The sequence below is a fragment of the Lagopus leucura genome, unplaced genomic scaffold (genome assembly GCF_019238085.1).
Source record: "Lagopus leucura isolate 7727_CA_CO unplaced genomic scaffold, USGS_WTPT01 Super-Scaffold_100001, whole genome shotgun sequence".
Taxonomy (NCBI): Eukaryota; Metazoa; Chordata; class Aves; order Galliformes; family Phasianidae; genus Lagopus; species Lagopus leucura.
This window is the reverse complement of record NW_024962262.1, coordinates 46,382,628-46,401,030: the sequence shown is the minus strand read 5'-3', so window position 1 is coordinate 46,401,030 and position 18,403 is coordinate 46,382,628. Positions and strand designations below refer to the sequence as shown.

General features: G+C 38.9%; 1 protein-coding gene across 1 annotated transcript in view; it reads left to right on the top strand.

Moving 5' to 3' along the window:
- SLC9A4 (solute carrier family 9 member A4) overlaps positions 1–16,498 on the top strand; it is a 30,912-nt gene extending 14,414 nt beyond the window's left edge. Inside the window, exons 5-12 of the mRNA XM_042867949.1 lie at positions 728–930; positions 1,600–1,686; positions 2,935–3,005; positions 5,297–5,458; positions 9,262–9,358; positions 11,606–11,737; positions 12,255–12,345; positions 16,197–16,498. Coding sequence (XP_042723883.1) covers positions 728–930; positions 1,600–1,686; positions 2,935–3,005; positions 5,297–5,458; positions 9,262–9,358; positions 11,606–11,737; positions 12,255–12,345; positions 16,197–16,498 — 1,145 coding nt within the window. The remainder of the gene's footprint in view (positions 1–727; positions 931–1,599; positions 1,687–2,934; positions 3,006–5,296; positions 5,459–9,261; positions 9,359–11,605; positions 11,738–12,254; positions 12,346–16,196) is intronic.
- The last annotated feature ends 1,905 nt before the right edge of the window (positions 16,499–18,403 follow it).

The window sequence follows — 18,403 nt, the reverse complement described above, 5'->3', positions numbered from 1 at the left end:
TTTGTCTGCCCAATATTCAACACTTATTTCTGCAGCATAACAGTTTACAGAAAATCGTAAGACACATGTCTTATGATAAAGAAGATTAAGAGAAAATCAAGCAGTTCACTAAATGTACTCTATAAAGCAAAAACTGCAGCCCTTGCACAGCCACAGACTGTCTGATTAACTTTTTATTAACAGGGAAATGAAAGAAAAGAAATTAACAGAATTACAGAGACAATAAACTGGGGGATTCAAAATTAAAATGCTATTACTTTCTGCCTGTCAGTAAACCTGTCCACAGGACATGTTCATAAATAACTGTTCAAACATTTTGGGCAGATCATGTGCAGAAAGCAGGAAACATTGCAAGGGAAAGCACACGAAAAAATGTTTTCTAGTGGTTTACCTTTTTTCACAACATTTCAAAGAACTATGCAATATAAATATAGGAAGTAAATCTTTTCCCCTAATCTCACTTCAAAACCCATATGTACATTTAAAACTTGAAGCAGTTAGTAAATATGCTCTTTTTCTAAGATATTTTTTCACATAAGGCAGATACAGCAGTTGATCAAAGAGAACTTACCAAAAAAAAAAACCAAAAATCAAAAGAAATGTCTGTCAACAGCTTCCTAGGACAAGATGTCGTTTTGTTTTAAATAGTCTTTTCCTGCTTGCCTAATAGTAACGCTTTTTGTTTATTTGTTTGTTTTTGTTATTGTTTGTTTTTTGGCCTTTCTAGGTGTATTTGCCCTCTTCTACGTTAGTAACAAGTTCCGAACGTATCCTTTCACCTTCAAAGACCAACTCATTATTTCCTACAGTGGTCTTCGAGGAGCCAGCAGCTTTTCTCTTGCGTTCTTGCTTCCAGTGAAACTCTTCCCAAGAAAAAAATTGTTCATAACTGCTACACTTGTAGTTATATATTTCACTGTGTTCATCCAGGTAACTGTATTTCTTAATGAGTTGCTTTCACATACCTGAGGTGATTAGTTTATTCCACTTGGCTTACAGTGCCCTGCAAGGAGGAACTGGATCTTCTGGATGTCCCATGCTCTTTATTTCCCCATACAAAGATTTCATATACTTTAGAGTGCCCATGAAACTCTACACACTTGTGGTTAGGCACTTAGATCCCGTCAGAATGTTTCAACAAACCAGTTTTGTTTCTGTATCCTCTTTTTAAATGCCAGATTCTCTAGTTGTGCAATAGGGAATTGGGAGCAGCTGAAAATGGTTTCAACATTACAAAAAATAATAATTTTGAAAATATTGAAGTGTCAGGATTGTAGGGACCTTGAAAAGACAATGTTTTCATTCAAGTGAAGTTTTTTTGTGTGTGAAATTTGACAAAGAGTCACTTACCTTACGTAGTTAAAATGCCTTGATAAATATGATACTGATTTTAAAAATAGCCATATATATATATTAAGTTTTTGAGTTTTAATCCTCTTCCAGTTTAACCCCTAATTACTCTAAGAGAAAAATTTTCTGACAGATTAAAATGAAATCCATTTACTTGCTTTCTCTCTCTTTTTTTTTTTTTTTTTTTTTTTTTTTTTAATTTATGTTTATTAACATTTTAACATCTCAACTCATTTTTTCCAAATGCAGGGAATCACGATTGGACCATTGGTCAGATATCTGGATGTTAAAAAGACCAACAAAAAGGAGTCCATCAATGAAGAAATTCACATGCGAGTAAGTTTTTGATATCAGTAGCTGGTACTCTAAAAAGAAGAGAAGAAAGGGTGTTTTAGCTCTGGATGCAGTTTAGAAAATTTGGAGGAAATCCTAGGCATAATATTTAAAACATGATTTTTCATTTGAACCCATAGTAACTGCCATATTTGTACCATAATAGTCACAGCATAGCAGATCTCTTACATCTGGATGCTTGTAACTGTGGTAGGAAAGACACATAAAAGTAGAATTTATTAAATGCACTTATCATCCTTTCCAGCTAGATTTGTCAGATACCTTTGTTGTTATCTTTTGATTGCTTATAAACACTGACACCTTAAAGTTTTAAAGTTTTACTGAACTGAAATGTGTTGAACCATTGGTCTGCAAATCTCACTCCAAATTATTCTGAATAATGGTATTTTTCCCGTTCAAACATTTGCTTTAGCTCTCAAGTTACCGATATACAAAATAACAAAAAACTGCTCAAACCCACAGTAGCACTAAACAAAATATAAGTACATGCTTTCCTTTTCACAGTAGGAATGTATCCAAAATTAACTAAAAGTTGTGCCTTAAACACATTCAAAGACACTGGCAAAATTAGAAAATCTGAACTGATTTCAACTTGAGGTGAACTTAATTCTTGCTATTTCAGCTTTTACACTTAGCTTTGAATAAACTAAGTTTTGTTTAAAATCAAAATGTATGAAGAATTGGTCATTTTCTATCTATTTATTTCTGTAATGCTGGAAACACACAAAATAAAGATGATTGAAGATTCTGATTGTAGTGATGCCGTTCTCATGATAATATGCAAAATCATCAGAGGATTTGCAGTCTCAGGGTAAAAGTTATAGTGTAGAGTACCTGCCCTCATGCATGTGGAAGGATGTCAGGTATGCTGAGAGGAGACTTGCGTGACAAACCCAATAATTTAGGTTTTGGTCATGGTAGACAAAGAAGAGAATGCTGCTTGGATGCTCAGTACTGTTTTCTACTGGGAACAGTCCTTTACATGGGTCTGTGTTTTGCTAAGTGATGGTAAGATTATGGTATATTGACAGAATTACCACTTCAATCAACATATTGACACAGCAGCCAAGCACAGGACCCGTGACAGTGCATAATGGGATATTGGCCCTGATTTTTAGATGTTTTCAGAATTAACTCACCCTCCCCATTTAATAATCTCAAGATCTTGTCAACAGTTGCATATTTGTGGTGACACCATTTTCTCATAATGACCACTTTTTTTTTCTCTAGTTGATGGATCATTTGAAGGCTGGTGTTGAAGATATATGTGGACATTGGAGTCATTACCAGCTGAGAGATAAGTAAGCATATCTTACTCAGACTGTTACAATAAAATAGCCTATCATCTGTGATGTAAAATAAAAAAAGTAAATAAAATAAGAAATCCATCTTATGCCCCACGAGGCAAAAATAGCATGAAAATGTTTGAGACATTCAATGTCTCTTTTTAAAGGTGAACTCCTGAGTAACAACTCCCTTGGGAGTGCAGTGCCTATATGCTGTCTGCTAAAATGCTTCTGCACAAACAGGGAGAAAATGAACCCTTCTTAAAGAAAAACACAGTAGATAAACTCATGTTGCCTGCCTCAGCTTTGGATGCTGTGTGTATGCTTTGGCATAAATCTTTGATCTGTGGCAGTGCTTCCTTAGGATTTAGATTGGATTTGGAGGAGGGAGTGGTGTTTCACTGCCTCTCTCTTTAAGCCTCTTTGGCAAATATTATCCTTTGTAGGTGAAAACGAATTCAGTGATAGTTACCCATTTGTTCTTACAGGTCTTTGTACTCAGTCAGCTTTAAATACATAGCATGTAACATATATAACACTGCAGGAATTAGTGGAATATAAGTATCTATTAGCCAAGTTGATAGCTTCAAGCTAGTCTTTACTCAGAAACCACAGAACCTGTGATAGGTCTTCTATGAGCAAGATAAGGTGATTTTTTTGAAGTTTTGTGGATCCAGGCATTGCTCAGAAGAGACCAACCCAACATTCTGAGCTGCCTTCTTCCCCAGGTGATTGCAGTGGTCATGCTGGCCAGCACCTCAGCATGTGAATGGAGGTGTAGAGACATACCTTCCTTTTTCTCAGAAGCCATGGGCTAAATGTTGTCCTTTAGGCTGTGCTTAGACTTCTGTGCCTGAGTCCTTTGGCTTACCTTTCAGTACTGGAATCCAGTAATCCAGATTGGTGTCTGCTGGGACATGTTGCAGCAGCCATTACAACTGGGTTTTTCCCTATGGGAGTGCAAAGAAGAAGGCTAGTTTACATACAGTTCTTGTCCCATTAGGGTATGAAGATGCAGATAGGGCACATAACTGGACCTGGATGCCAAAATGTCTTTCTGGTTCTCAAAGTAGAGATAGCTTTAGGCTACCCCTGAGGCTACATCAATGCCTGTGCGGCCAATAGGCTGAACAAATCACTCCTGAAGCAGTAATTCCATTCAAATAACTGATAATTTTGTCAATTTTTTTTGTGAATGTAATGTTTCAGTTCAGAAGCAGAATCAAATAGCACATTGTATGTGAAAACATTTAATGTAAGATAATTGTATTCACTAGATTTTTCTCTGTAGCTTTAAAGATGCCTAGCATATGTGTATCAGAATTAATTTGATAACTAGATTCAGATAACTAGAATTAATTAGATAAATAGATTAAAAAGAGATAGCACTCCAAATAGCTGCCTGGTACACAGAAAAACATAAAGAGCTCCATTTTCAGTGGAAACTTTTATATACCTGTCTTTTCTATTAAAGTATAAAGACCAGATTTTAAGAAAGGAAAATGTGCAAACTATTGCTTTTTCTTAGCATTGTGGAATGCATTACCTTGCTGTGATAATATGTTCCTTTGATGGAAAGCTGGAAGAGAATTTGCTGCTGTGCTGATAAACATCTGCCTGAAAGGACATACCTGTTCCAAACCACACACATACATTCACACTTAAATTATGCCATACATTAGAGATATTTTTCAATCTGCAGCATGCGTGTACATAGCACTTTGAGGTCCATTCAACTCCTCTGACATTCAGAATACAAAGAAATATATTTTCTCTGCTCTAATTGTCGGGATTCAAAATTATCAGCAGCATAATGGGCCCAAAATATTTCAGGGGCATTTGGAGCATTATTGGTGGCTGGCTGAATAGGCCAGGATTACTGTAAGAGCAGCTGCTGCTGTTATGCTCTATTAGAATACAATGTTTGTACGAAAGCATGGAAACTGGCCATGTTCTTTTCTTACAAATGTGGTAGAGTTATATGCAAACACATTCCCAGCCTTTTTTTTTTTTTTTTGTTGTTGTTGTTGTTGTTGTGATTGTAGCTTTATTCTTTCTGTCATCCAGTGGGTTTCATAATCTCTATGGACCAGCAAACCACACCAAATGTGCCCCTAAAAGTCTCTGTTCACTTGTACTTCAGGGATCCACAGGTGCCTCCAATTTAGATTCAGTTTCTACTGCTAATTTATGTGTGCACATTTGAATGGACATCAGCTTATTTCCACAGAAATAATAACAAAAAAAAAAAAAAAAAAAAAAAAAAAAAAAATTCCCTACCCTTTATTTTGGCATCTCTTTTACAGATTTAAGAAGTTTGACAACAAGTATTTGAAGAAAATCTTAATTCGGGAACATCAACCCAAATCCAGCATTGTGTCATTGTATAAAAAGATGGAAATAAAACTGGCCATTGAGATGGCTGAGAATGCCATGAAAATTTCAGAATCTTCCACAGCTTCTTTACAGTGAGTATGGGATTCTTTATCCTTTGCAGAGTAAGGACAAGATGGAAGGAGAGAACAAAGAGAAACCACCCAAGAAATTTTATGACTTTAACAGAGAAGTCAGATAAAGACAGTGGTGAGGAGAGAAGGTGTTTTGGGCCAGCACTTTGGCACTCATCATATTTGCACATTGATTCTTTGTTCATAGAGTGAAAATTAAGAATAACCACCTTTTTTTTTTTCTTTTTTTCTTTTTTTTTTCCTTCTTTTTTTTTCCTTTCTATATTTTTCTTCAGTGATGGGCAGTTTGGAAGAGACATCATGAGTCAGGTGTGGAAGGGTTTTGCTCATCACTGCCAGCTGCTGAGAGAAGTGAAAGAGAGGATAGAGGAAAGGTCTTGATTCCAGTATCTCAAGCAGAAGAGAACAAATTTCCTTCTAGCATTTGCAGGTTTTTTACTTCAGATTTCAGTCCCTCAAATTTTCTTATATTTTGGTACTTCTGTACCCAGCACTAGCAGAACATGGTTGCAGAGAAGACAAGAAAATGGAAAAAGAGACAGGAGGGGACACAGAGAACACTTTCTGAAACTTAGTCTGGATTTTCAGCAGGGAAAATAAGAAATTTATATCAGTAAGGTTTCCTAGTTTTCTCAGTACACTAAATGAATGCTAGTTCTCCCAAGGCACATGCCCTTTCATTTTGCAGCATCCTTTGGCATGGGCCAGCATATCTTCTTTAGTGAATGCTCTTCTCACATCTCCCTAAAAAGTTCAAGTAACAACTGGAATTTAAACTAAAATCTCTCTTGAAACTGACATAATCGTGTCAAGATTCATCTACTTTCTTGAAACTGAAGTCAGTTTGCTGTGTAAGACCTAGCCCTTCTCTTTCTAAGTCATTCTTTGCCAAATGGATCATATTAAAAGAGATTGTGTGTCTGCAGGCTCCTTTCTGTCTGCTGTATTCCCTTAACTGCTCTGAGTCTAGAGTAAATGTGCAAGGTTGGTAGACTGTCTATGGTAAACAAACAATTTTCCTTTCTTTTTTCGACAGAAAGAGAAAATAAGACAAATTGCTTCAGATTAGTTCAGAAATTCTCTCCTGAGATAATTATTTAGATCAAAAAATATTCTACAATAAACAACTGAGATGATAGACTAAGATTTGCCAGCTCTACTTTAGCTGCAACTGAATTTTACTGTGCATCAATCTGTGATGTACAGTTTTTCCTACTGAGATAGCCTTTTTAAAAATAAAATGTCACCTTTAAAAAAGGTGTAGCTTTCCTGTAGCTTGGAAACTTTCTGGTCCATGGGGGCTACAAGAGTGTTTCAGGAAAATACAAGCTTTCTCAACTCTGTTCTTGAAAAGGTGTCTGGTGCTGAGCCCTGGAGGAGGCAGAATAGTGAGCTAATTGGATCTGTGGTCTGAGCCAATGCAGCAGTTCTTATACCTCTGTTCTTTTGAGTAATTAACTAAACTTGCCTAAGACTAACATGTTTCTGAATGAGAGCATGTGTAAATAGATTGATTAAATATTGTCTGTCCTTAGATGGGATACAAAAATCTGGCCATGAGCCCGTAGCAATTTGAAGCCAATTTCCACCTTATACCATATAAAGCAGTATTTGCAGTGCCATGGTAGTGAGAAAAATGATCAGCAATTCTGGCCACTTCAGTCGTGTTAGAGACACATGGGGAAATACTCTATAACAATCAAGGCAGCTGTCCAATGCTGTGGATTAGCTCTGTGCTCAGGTATTGAATTCATGTGGGTGGGAGTCCTGTAGGTGAAGTTAGTATTCAATATGCAGTAAGCATTTTCAGTGTGAACTGGAGAAATGGAAATAGAACATTATGTTATGATGGCTTGGAGAATATCAGTCTTAGAAGTAAGGATTTTAATGGAAAAAACATAGCCAAGCAAATACAATTAAAACTGTGTTTTTATGGTTGCATTTTGGGGAAATACTCCCTATAAATACCTATTAGAGAGATGTTTCACTTCTGACATTTTATTTATTTAACTCACTTCAAGAGATAGGCTATAAGCCTTCAAATGACTTAGGACTGGTCACTTTTTCTGTACTGACATGTGGACAAGTATGCAACTAGAAATGTAAATAGGTAATCTGATGTCATCTGCTCATTATTTCCTCCTGTTTGCTCCCATCTTCAAGTTGCAAAGGCCTAATGGAGACATCAGGTGAAATGAGGATCAGAAAGGTTATTCCCTGTGACATCAACATCGTTTGTATCAGCTATGGTTATTCAATTTGCTGCACAAAAACAATCCAACGCTGTGTTTTAGAGAGCAGTACAAGTTAACAGGCTGATTGCCATTAGCTTATATTTGCTTTCACAGTTGTGCCCTAGCTTCTCAGTTCCTGTCTTATCCAAAGAGAACTTCGAATAGGGGCTGCTGAGAGACTAGTTTCCTTGCTCTGGAAAGTAGCATACATGGGCTGTCCTACAGCCTGGGATATGCCAGCCTCGATAAGGGAGAAAGGTGCACTGAAAATACTCACATAAGCCTGGGAATTTGGAAGCATAACTGATCCTCTCAGTGTTATCCCTGAGAGTTGGAAGCAAGTAAAACCTATCCAAACAACCAACTAACCAACCAATCAAACAAAAAAGCTAGCTGGATTGAAATTAGATGTTTCTGTTGGTCTGTTTTCCCTGCTGGTAAATATCTAGGTTTGTTGTTGCTGGTACTGGGAATTGATCAGTGTCAATCATACCTTAGTTGGGATAGATTTCTTGAAGCCGAGATAAGATTTATGGTAAAATTCAGAAAAAGAGTACATTTCTTTCCCTCTGTCTTCTTTTATTATAGTACAAAATGTGGTAACCTTGTTAAACTAGCTGTGATTGCAAAATTCAAGCATTCAAGCAACATTCAGATGATTACAGCATATTCTTAATTAAATTTCAATCTACCTTCCTTTGCTGTTAAAATTTATTACAGAGGGAGTAAAAATTGGGTACACAAAACTCTGGCAATACTGTACATTGATAATAATCTGTTCTTTAATTGCACAGTTTGCAAGCAGAACTTTAAAGACATCATTTAGTTGAGAATAAAGACATGATAAAAGTTTAAATAAGAGAAAAGAAGGAAAATGGAGAAAGGAAAAAAACAGAAACAAAAAGATGAACTCGACTGATTCATCCTGGATAATGACTTTCTTCTTTTCCTTTCTTTTCTTGGGAACCAAACACTATCTCTCACACAGACTGATTTAGTAAACCCAGTTAATGTTTCACAGCAGCCTTCATCTTTGTTTTGCTAGTGAAAAGGCCAGGCAGTTACAAATGACTATGCACTTCTTGTCCCAGTTTGCTAAAAAATTCAAAGATTACCATCTTTTAGGTAGTTCTTTCATTTTAAATGGAGAAATGGGCACAACACCAAAGAAACCCTACATGTTCTCCTAGCCACAGAGCAGATCTCTCAGACTTTTCATTTAAGATGTGCTTTATTTCTTAAGGATGTGCTGAAGAGGAGTTAAAGCCAGGAGGACAGCAAAGCCCATACCCTAATGAAGAACAGATTCAAACAGAGGAAGAAACTGGAATGCCTGCCTGTTGGCTGCTCAGTCCAACATATGGGGAGTTTCTGATCACCCTTGTGTATTAATAAAGCTCAGGAAGGAGTCAAGTCTGCTGTAATTCATTCAGCTTTGAATGATTTTGTGGCAATACTGCTCACTGAAAGGCTCTTCACAGTCTTAATGCTGAAATCAGTTCATGCTCTGTTTGATGACAAGAGCATTTAGTCAGCTTAATATTGTATTTAAACTTTTTTTATTTACAGGCACTGTAGAAACCGGCGTGATACCAAGCTCTCCCCTGCAGAGGTGGAGTCCATGAGGGATGTCCTGGCCCATAACCTGTACCAAGTGCGACAAAGGGTGCGTGAGCAACCTGCTGTCATGCAGTATTTGCTGATTGAAGGCTTTTGTTTACCCTCCCCACCTGATGGCAAGGGTGATGGTAGTGGTGGGACCAGCAGCAGCTGTGCAGAGAAGGCAAGGAGTTCTGCCTAAGTGGAAAAATGGAAAGCAGAGTTTTCCACCAGCTCTGACAGCAGTGGGAAAAGCCAAGAATATCCAGGAGTGAGCTGTAGAGGTCAGGCTTCCCTCACTGAACCTGCCACTTAGAAACGGCTTTTGAGGCTGACCTTCCAACCTTGTCCTTACAGGCACCCATGACCTGTAGCCTGCTCCTGCTGAAGTCCACCCATCCCTATAGCCACGTGTGCCACCTGCCTCACCCTAGTTCAGCCTGTACTTCAGCCTGTGTATTTGAAGCAGCAGGCACAGGCATATTTTATGTGTCACACCAAAAAGGCATAGCACAGCCTCTCGGGGACCCAGCATTCTGCCCAGGTATGGGAAATTGGGCAGGTGCCTTGCTTGTCAGGACAGTAGATGGTGGCAGATGGCACTGGCAGCTGCTGAGGAACCCTGGGGTAGCAAGGCTTTTTTGGGGGACAACAGGATGGCAGGTCGCCAGCAGCCATGAAACTGCAGTGCGGAGTGGTAAACATCATGTAACTGAAAGTCAGTTGGGAGGCAGGCTGCTGCATCCTCCCTCTGCATGGGAGTTGCAGCTTCCCCTCGCCAAAGGAGGAAAAAAGAAAAATTCCACATCCTCTGCAGCTTTGTCTGACAGGCTTTTGCTGCTCCCCTCAAAAATAATACCTTACTGGGGATTTGTTTTACCGAAATTTGTACAGATTCCGATGCAACCCAAGACATCCTATCTACTTAATTCAGCCTTGAACCCAGAATATGCAACTGTACAACTGAGTGATCTCATGCAGCAATGAGTTGGAGAGAATATATTACAGTAACCTTGAAATTATGCAGATAAACTAAGCTAACTTGCATAACACACATTAGCTAGAAAACACTATGCCCTGCTCATTTAAATATGTCACTATTAATATGATATTCATTCTCAATTTTGTTTGATTTGCCATGGCCAATTATCCTTATAATATTAATTTCTTATCTTTCCAGTAACAATTTGCATATATGGCTGCCTTCATTTAGATAGCTGAAATGAACTCTCTCTTTTCAAAATCAATTACAATAATGACCATTAGTGCCAGTCACTTCCTATGTGGCATTGAAAACTGTGTGCTTTGGAAATGAAAGATTGGAAGTAAAGTAATATTGCTTCTAATACTTCACTTTAAACTTTGAAGGCATGGGGATACTTTGCCCTGCCAGACCAATTTCAGAAGGAACCAATTCAGGTGAGATTTAGGCTAGATTCTGCACTTAAGTTTCTCTTGTCTTAAAATCCTCTGTTAAACATTTATTTTTATTTATTTTTTAAGTCAGAGAATTATTCTCTTCTCCTCTGTTTCACAAGATATTAGCAATAAATTAAGAAGCTTATCCTAAAAAAAAAAGTTCAGTGCTAGGGTAATATTGAGGTATAATATTAAGGGATTAAGTTCTAAATATGGAAAGCAAACTGAGCTGTGCATTGCTTTCAGGAGATACTCTCTAAGCATTACCTTTACATCTCAACATATCTGCAACTTGCTCTGGCTCAGTAATATTAATACCAAAGTTCAGAGATGGGTTAACAAGCTATCCTGAGACCTACCTGAGATCTGTTACTCCCAATTCCATGACCAGAAGAGGGCTGAGAAAGGGAGGCCAAGCTCAGAGGTGCTGACAGGCTTGTGCAGGTGGATATGTTTTATGGTGCACTTTGAGCTGACATGAGTCTACCAAAAAGGACATTGAAATCATATTATCAAGGTTGGAAAAAACACTAAGATCACCTCATTCAACCACCAATCTACCGCCACCATGCCCACTGGACTATGTTCCACAGTGCCACATCCACATGTTTTTTGAAGACTTCCAGGAACAGTGACTCCACCAGCTCCCTGGGCAGCCTGTGCCACTGCATCACCACTTTTTCTGAGAAGGAATTTTTCCCTGATATCCAACCTGAAATGCACCCTTGCTGAGCAGGAGCAAGGTTAGTGAGGCTGCCTTTTTGCTCAAGATACAGAAGAGACTCCTATCAAGTTGGTAGTGTGCCCTTGGCTGTGCTATCTTTGGTCTGCACAGCTTCTCCTTATTAACATCACATGTGCAAAGGGAACTAACAGGGTGTGCTTTCTGTTACAGGCATCATCATACAACCGCCACAACCTGCCTTCCAGTGCCAGCGAGAAACAGGCCCAGGAAATCCTCATCCGTCGGCAGCACAGCCTGAGGCAGAGTTCTAGGAAGGGGAATAGCTTACCTTGTGGTAGACCGGTACCTGTTATGCAAACTGCTATTCCTGTAATCAAAACACTAAAAAGTGCCTCTGCTTCTCTGTAAACAGGGCAAGAGGCACCCATCTGTATATGCTTTTTGCAACAATTAAAGTGGATGTTCTCTTCAACATGGTCATACAGCATCTTAGCAGAAAAAGTCCTTCACTTAGCATGTGGACAGCAGCATTTCTTATGCCTTCCTCTTTATAACATGGTCAGAAATCACCTACTGTGGCTGTAAGAAGTAATGTAACTTGCATTGCGGTCTCGTGCAAAGTAAGAGTAAGATTTTTCTGATCAAATGTTGACATTAGATAGCATAGACATTTACAGCTGAGATAATCACAGTTCAAGAAGAAAAGCAAGTTCTTGCTGGACAAAGTTCCATTTAATTCTTAGTTGTTACCTGAAATAGGATAGGTGAATCTTAGAAGAGCATATTCCTATTCTTCGACTAAACACTAATTTTCACCAGGGGTGAAGTTGTGTTAAACTCATTTTTTTTCTGTACACAGGTTAATGCCACAAGTGTGCGCTACCTCTCCTTGCCGCAGGGCCACAGTGGCCAGCCCACTAGGCAGAAAGCCAGGCATGTTACTTTTACAGGTAATGGAAATGTTTTGTGCTGTATTCTGCCCTAGCAGTGAGATAATTGGCCAGTTGTTTGATGGATTTAACAGTACTCAATGAATACTCGCAAGGAAGTCGCTGGTCTCTTTAAATGAGCTACACCCTTCTCTCCTATCTTTTTATCTCCACTGTTTATACGGTTATGACTGTTGCAGTTTCTGTCTTGTTCCAGCACCGCCTACTTTTCTGTAATTTCCTCTTGCACAAATACCCCTGTGATCCCTGCAATTTAACACGTGCATGATGACTTCCGTGTAAGCCCAAGAAAGGAAACCGTTTCCTTCAGCCCCATGGACAAAACTGTAAGCGCATTTGTTAGGAGATTCTTATGTCACTAGCCTGATAAGTCTGAGGATGACACACTTCCGTGCCCACATCTCTATTTCCCAGGACAGTGAGGCTGAGAAGGAGTTCCCAGTAGCACACCCACATACCATAATTCAGCATACACACACACACACAGCCAGCCACCCCAAGTAGCACAGCACTCACACAATCACACAGCACTAACAGCCTCTTCCTGTTTCCTTCTCTGGCTGAACACGATGAAAGGCTGGTAGTGGAAAACTGTGCATACATACACATGTGAACACACAGTCCCCCAACACGAGCATGCACAGAGTAGATCCCTCTGTAACTGGCACTGGACACTCAGTCTTGCCCCTGTCTGTCTCCTGATTCCCCTAGTCTCCCCTTGCTTTGCACTCAGGGATACATGCATACAATCCAGTCTCACTGGTACCTTGTCTGGGCTATGGCCCTACCAGTAGTGACCCTACCAGTCACCAGTCACAGACCCCGTGCTCTAATCACTGATCTGGACCTCCTGGTCCACCCAATAGCTAACTCACAGACCTGATCTCTTCAGCATCTGCTATGGTTGCTCCAACATTTACTTCCTAAGCCTCTTATCCTACTGCCTGTGATAGCTAGCAATTTTGCACTGACGTGCATCTACACATTGTGTATGAACCTCAGTCTTTCTGACTGCTGTACTCAGACCTTCATACACACATATGCACACTATACAGGGAGCTGCTCTCTCAGGAAAACAGAAGTAGAGTTTAGCAACAATATGGACCAGACAGTCTCGATATGGCATATGGCATGGCTGCACACACATACTGATTAGACTATATTTACATGCAACCACCTCCTTTGTATCCCATTCTTCCACTATTTTTTTCTGCTCTTGTTCCTCCCCAAACCATCCTGATCCTTTACATTACCCACTTACGATTCCTACCTTAAACATCCTACTGTAAGTAGTGTATGATCCCCAAATACTGTCCCATGGTATCCCAGCAATTACCTCATATATTCTTTCTTTTTCTCAGCTTGCTTTCTGTGAACATTTCTGTAGTAATTATTGGACAAACCAAACATCTAGTCATTACTTTTGGAGGTGGTCAGGGGTGGAACAACATGGAATTGCCCAATGAAACACACAACAGTAGTGTCAGAGAAAGCATGGAATTTAGGACTTGAATAGTCATCAGTATCTCCTTCTGTAATGTCTCTGACTCCTTTCTGAGCTTTCATTGTGATTCTGAAATATAATCAACTATCTCTGAAAATCACTCTTCATTTCTGGCCAAATTAACTGGAAGAGATTAAAACCATGTTTTTAATCATCATCTTTACATCAAACATTGGATGACAAAGATATTACATGCAGGTGCAAAATTTTTTCTTCCTTTTCTTTCTGTTTTGCTCTGAAATAAATTAAATCAGAAGAGATTTCTGTAGATAAATCATCCCCCTGGTGCTAGGCACCTACACATGTGGTGGAGGCAGAGCAGAAACCCATCTATTTAGAAGTGAAGATCAAAATTATTCTAGCTGGGGGTTTTAATTTTAATTTATTTATTCTTTTTTCTTGAAGAACAAATTCTTTCAAGTTTGGTTGTCCAGACATCATGGTGGGGAATATGCGTTTTTTTGTGTTTTTCTAAAAAACTCAATTTTTTCTACACATCAGCCTCAAACCTAGAAGCCTTTCAGACACTTTCAAAGGCTTAAGTCTTGCTAGCACAGATAGGTACATTATTTTAGTGGAGTGATGAGTAAATCCTGAAGTGTTTAACATAGATGTGTTTTTACTAGTAGCTAGGCCTGCATTTGAGACCTCTCTTGTGATGTATTTGAATAATTAGACTTCTTGGTATTGTTTCTGACTTCATAAAACTCCACAAAATATTCTTTAATGCTCTTATGAAAATCAATTATATATGAAATTCAAGGCTGAATGCACTGTGCTATAGTCTCTGTCCAACAAATAATTCAAAATGAACTCATCTAAATATAGTCTTATTACTTCTTGTTTCTACTAGAGCGTAAAGGTTTTCCTGCAGTTATAGGGGTCTTTTTAAAAATTATCAGATGGAAGGGAAAGCAGGGTGGGGAGTCATAAAGGTATAGAAATCAAATACTTCAAATAATTTAGAATTGAATTTACTCTGAAATGAACATTCAGTTAACATTTTCTGATTCTATGATCTGTTGTAAAATGGTTTGGGTTGGAAGAGACCTTAGCATTCACACCACTTGATATGTCTACAGCAGAAGGGAGACCTAGAGGTCTTTCTGGAGTAAGCACTCTCCAGCAAGCTTGGTTTAACTTATACATAGCACAAGCAAAAATTTTAGCAAATGAGAGGACAGAAGTGACTGTGAATATATAGATCCTTAAACTAACAGCTCTTCCCGTCATTCATTAAATAAGTCATTTCTTTGGCAGAATATATCAGTCATAGCTTGTGGCACTGTTGTCCTTGACGAACTAAGTAGAAACCCTTTAAATTGGAAAATATCTATCCTGTCTCAGGATATTGCTCATGGGTGATTGTGGTATGTCCACATGGCCTAACAGAAGAAGGTTCTGATGGTAAAAATTTGTGCTCCTACTCAGTGGAATTAAGTGGAGGTGCATGTCCTCTTGTTTTGTGCCAGTGATCTAGTCAACATTAAATGTAGATAATTTAATAGTTATTAAGTTGTAATAATTTTGTACGTTTTGACTGTGTGACTATACCTAATGCCTGCATCTGGTATAATTTTATTCTTCATGTAGCTTTATCTCCCAAAACTTCCCAGATTTTTATGAGTTGTTTCTTAAATTAATTAATTTGCTAGTGAGTAGTCAGATTACATTTGGCCTTAAAAAGAGTAAAACATTTTGTGAACTCATCAGGATAAAAGAGACAGTTAGGGACTACTGCAGTCACATTTTTATTGTGTACTTGTAGCCCTGCAAGCTGGTAGGAGTAGGTCTGACACACCCAAAGTAATCAAAGCTCCATAAAGTCAAACTTGAAACTGGTTTCAAGTGAAACTGTTTTCTTCCCAGTTGTTAATAACAGGTGACTGGTTATCTTGATTTTCAGTGGTTCTAGGGTCTTTGTAGTCACTTTTTGATTTCTGCTGTGAGCTTTACAATGTTTTTCAAACATTGCACTAGATATATTCATGAAATCAGTAGAAAGTTGAAAGATACATGAAAGAACACTCTTGTCTGAGGAGGTATGAGTTGCTTCGTTAGATAAAGAAAGATATCTGAGTGTGTTTTCTTATTAGAGTTTCAGAGTAAAGGCAAGATCAATAAGATCTTTTAAACATTAGCATTGGGATGAACGTAAAGGTTTATGGTTATTTTTAGATCTTGTCTGTTCTCTTACTCTATAACAATTACTTAAAATCTTTCCATTTCAAGATTTAAAACCCCATTATGTTGTATAATACTGAATACCCTTTAACCGCCCTTGTCAACACCATGGTGTTTCTCTTTTTTTTTTCCTGCATCATAAAAATTCTGTATTTTCTTTCAGATCACCCTAGAAGTATCTCTGAGGCTGGGATCCCAGTAAAGTTCAAACCCCAGCCCCGACTACGGCCACTCGTAGCAAAGCACAGCCAGGAGGAGCTGGTTCCAATGGCACACTTGGATAGATGCGACCATTCGTCCCATTTGTCAGGTCGAAGAGGAAATACGATCAATCGTCATCATTTCACCAGAGCAGACAATCGAGCTGCAATATCAAAGCCTCGAGGCATTGTGAGAAAACGACAGGGGTATGAGTCAGAAGAAGAGACAGCAATGATGGCACCAGCCAGGCCATTAGATATATGAGGAGCAGAGAAGAGCAATGTTTGATTCTCAAGGGCCCTTTGTGCACTGTTCCAGAGAAAATAACAAAGCTCTTATATGAACCAAACCACAATTTTACTTTTGGGATCAGTGCAGTCATTCTCAGATCACTTTTAAGTACTGTATCAAGGTACTTAGCGGCTTGAAGAAGATTCAAATTCTTATATGTTTATATTAAACTGGCTTTTTGGCAAAACAATGCAGGAAAGAGAGAAACATGATCTTCATAGGGATTTGGGTATGGATTTAGGTAACAACAGTTGGACATTTGAAGTGTTCTAGTTGAGAGCTGATATTGCCTTCTTCTGTTCTAAACTATGAAACTATAAACTATCCAGGGGAAAGAATCACAGGGATGTGGTTAAGACATGGGTTCTCAGATTGGTAACTTCAGAGCTCTAGGCAAGTTGAACCTCAGAGTAGCTGAGATGTTCCAAGTAAGAATGAGGAAAAAGGCATTTTGATGGCTCCTAAATACCACTGAAGATGCCTGGAAGGGTACATAAATGAAAATAATTCCTTAGTGGTCATTTTAAGCTCTTGGATATCCACCAGCATTTCAGGTTTTGGCTTTGGAAAAATGCCTGAAGTGAGTTATAGGATGGTCTGGGATTCCTGCAACTTCAGCGCGGAGGCATTACCCACCTACAATGTTTTTAGATGAAGAAAGGAGACATTCTAGTACTAACAAATCCAGAGAGAACTCTTCTGGGAGGGGTGCTGTTTGGAGACTAACACAAAGCTCATATTTTTCAAATATGAGACAGCAAAGGTATACAAAATAGACATGTGCCTACAGCTCTGGTTTAGTGAGGCAGAGGTTTTTGTCATGGAGAAGCTAACCTCCATCTCTCACTTCCACCTTGCTGAGGGTGCCCAAATCACTAGGCTACTCTTTGCACTGAAGCTGGATCTGCACCTTCAGTGGGAACCAAGAGTTGGACAAAAAGGAAAGGAGAATCTAGTCTGACTTTGTATCCTGCTGGCTAGCAGGAAATAAAGGCTTTGTGTTGTGCTGCCAGGTTTTTAGGATTGTAGAAGCATAGAATCCTCAGAGCTGAAAGGTACCTTTTAAGGTCATCTAGTCTGACTCTCCTGCAATGAACAGGGATATCCACATGCCTGGAACCTGGTCTGTCCTGGCCTTGAATGTCTCCAGGGAAGGGGCATCCACCACCTCTCTGGGCAATCTGTTCCTTACCACCCCCACTGTAAGAGACTTTTTCCTTATATCCAACCTAAATCTCTCCTCTTTAAGTTTGAAACAATTTCCCTTTTCCCTGTCACTACAGACCCTGCTGACGACTCTGTCCTCTTCTTTCCTGTAGCTCCCCTTTAGGAAAGAGTAGAAATCGTTTCTAATTCTCAATAGAAAGGATGTTTGCCTGTATGTTGCACAGAGGAGCGATTGCTAAAAAGGCAGAAATGACAAGGGACACCTTCACTTGAGCCCCTGGCCTCCTAGCTCTTCTGCTGAGCATCCTTTTCAGTAAACTCCATGCAATCATTTGCTCATTTCAACAGCAGATCTCCCTAATGGTAAGGACAGAGGAAGCAAGAAGCTGTGGGCCTGGGATATATTAGTTGAAATCAAAACTGCCAATTAAAAACACCAGTCACCTAGCATCTCTGTCTGAGCTTCTTTCTGCGAAATGAAAGTGGTGTCACCAGTGTTGTAAAACTGTAGGTGAGCAGATTTTAAACAAAGGAATAATTTGAGTCCAGAAGTGCATAAACTCACCCTTACAGCTGCACTAAAGTCTGCATCTGAAAAGTGCACTGTTTAGTCATTTTCTTCAAGTTTTGTTCTTCTACTCTAAGCTTGCTTAGCTATCCAGCATGAGATCTGTAAATGTACTGCAGGAAGCAGAAAGATAAGAGGTAGTG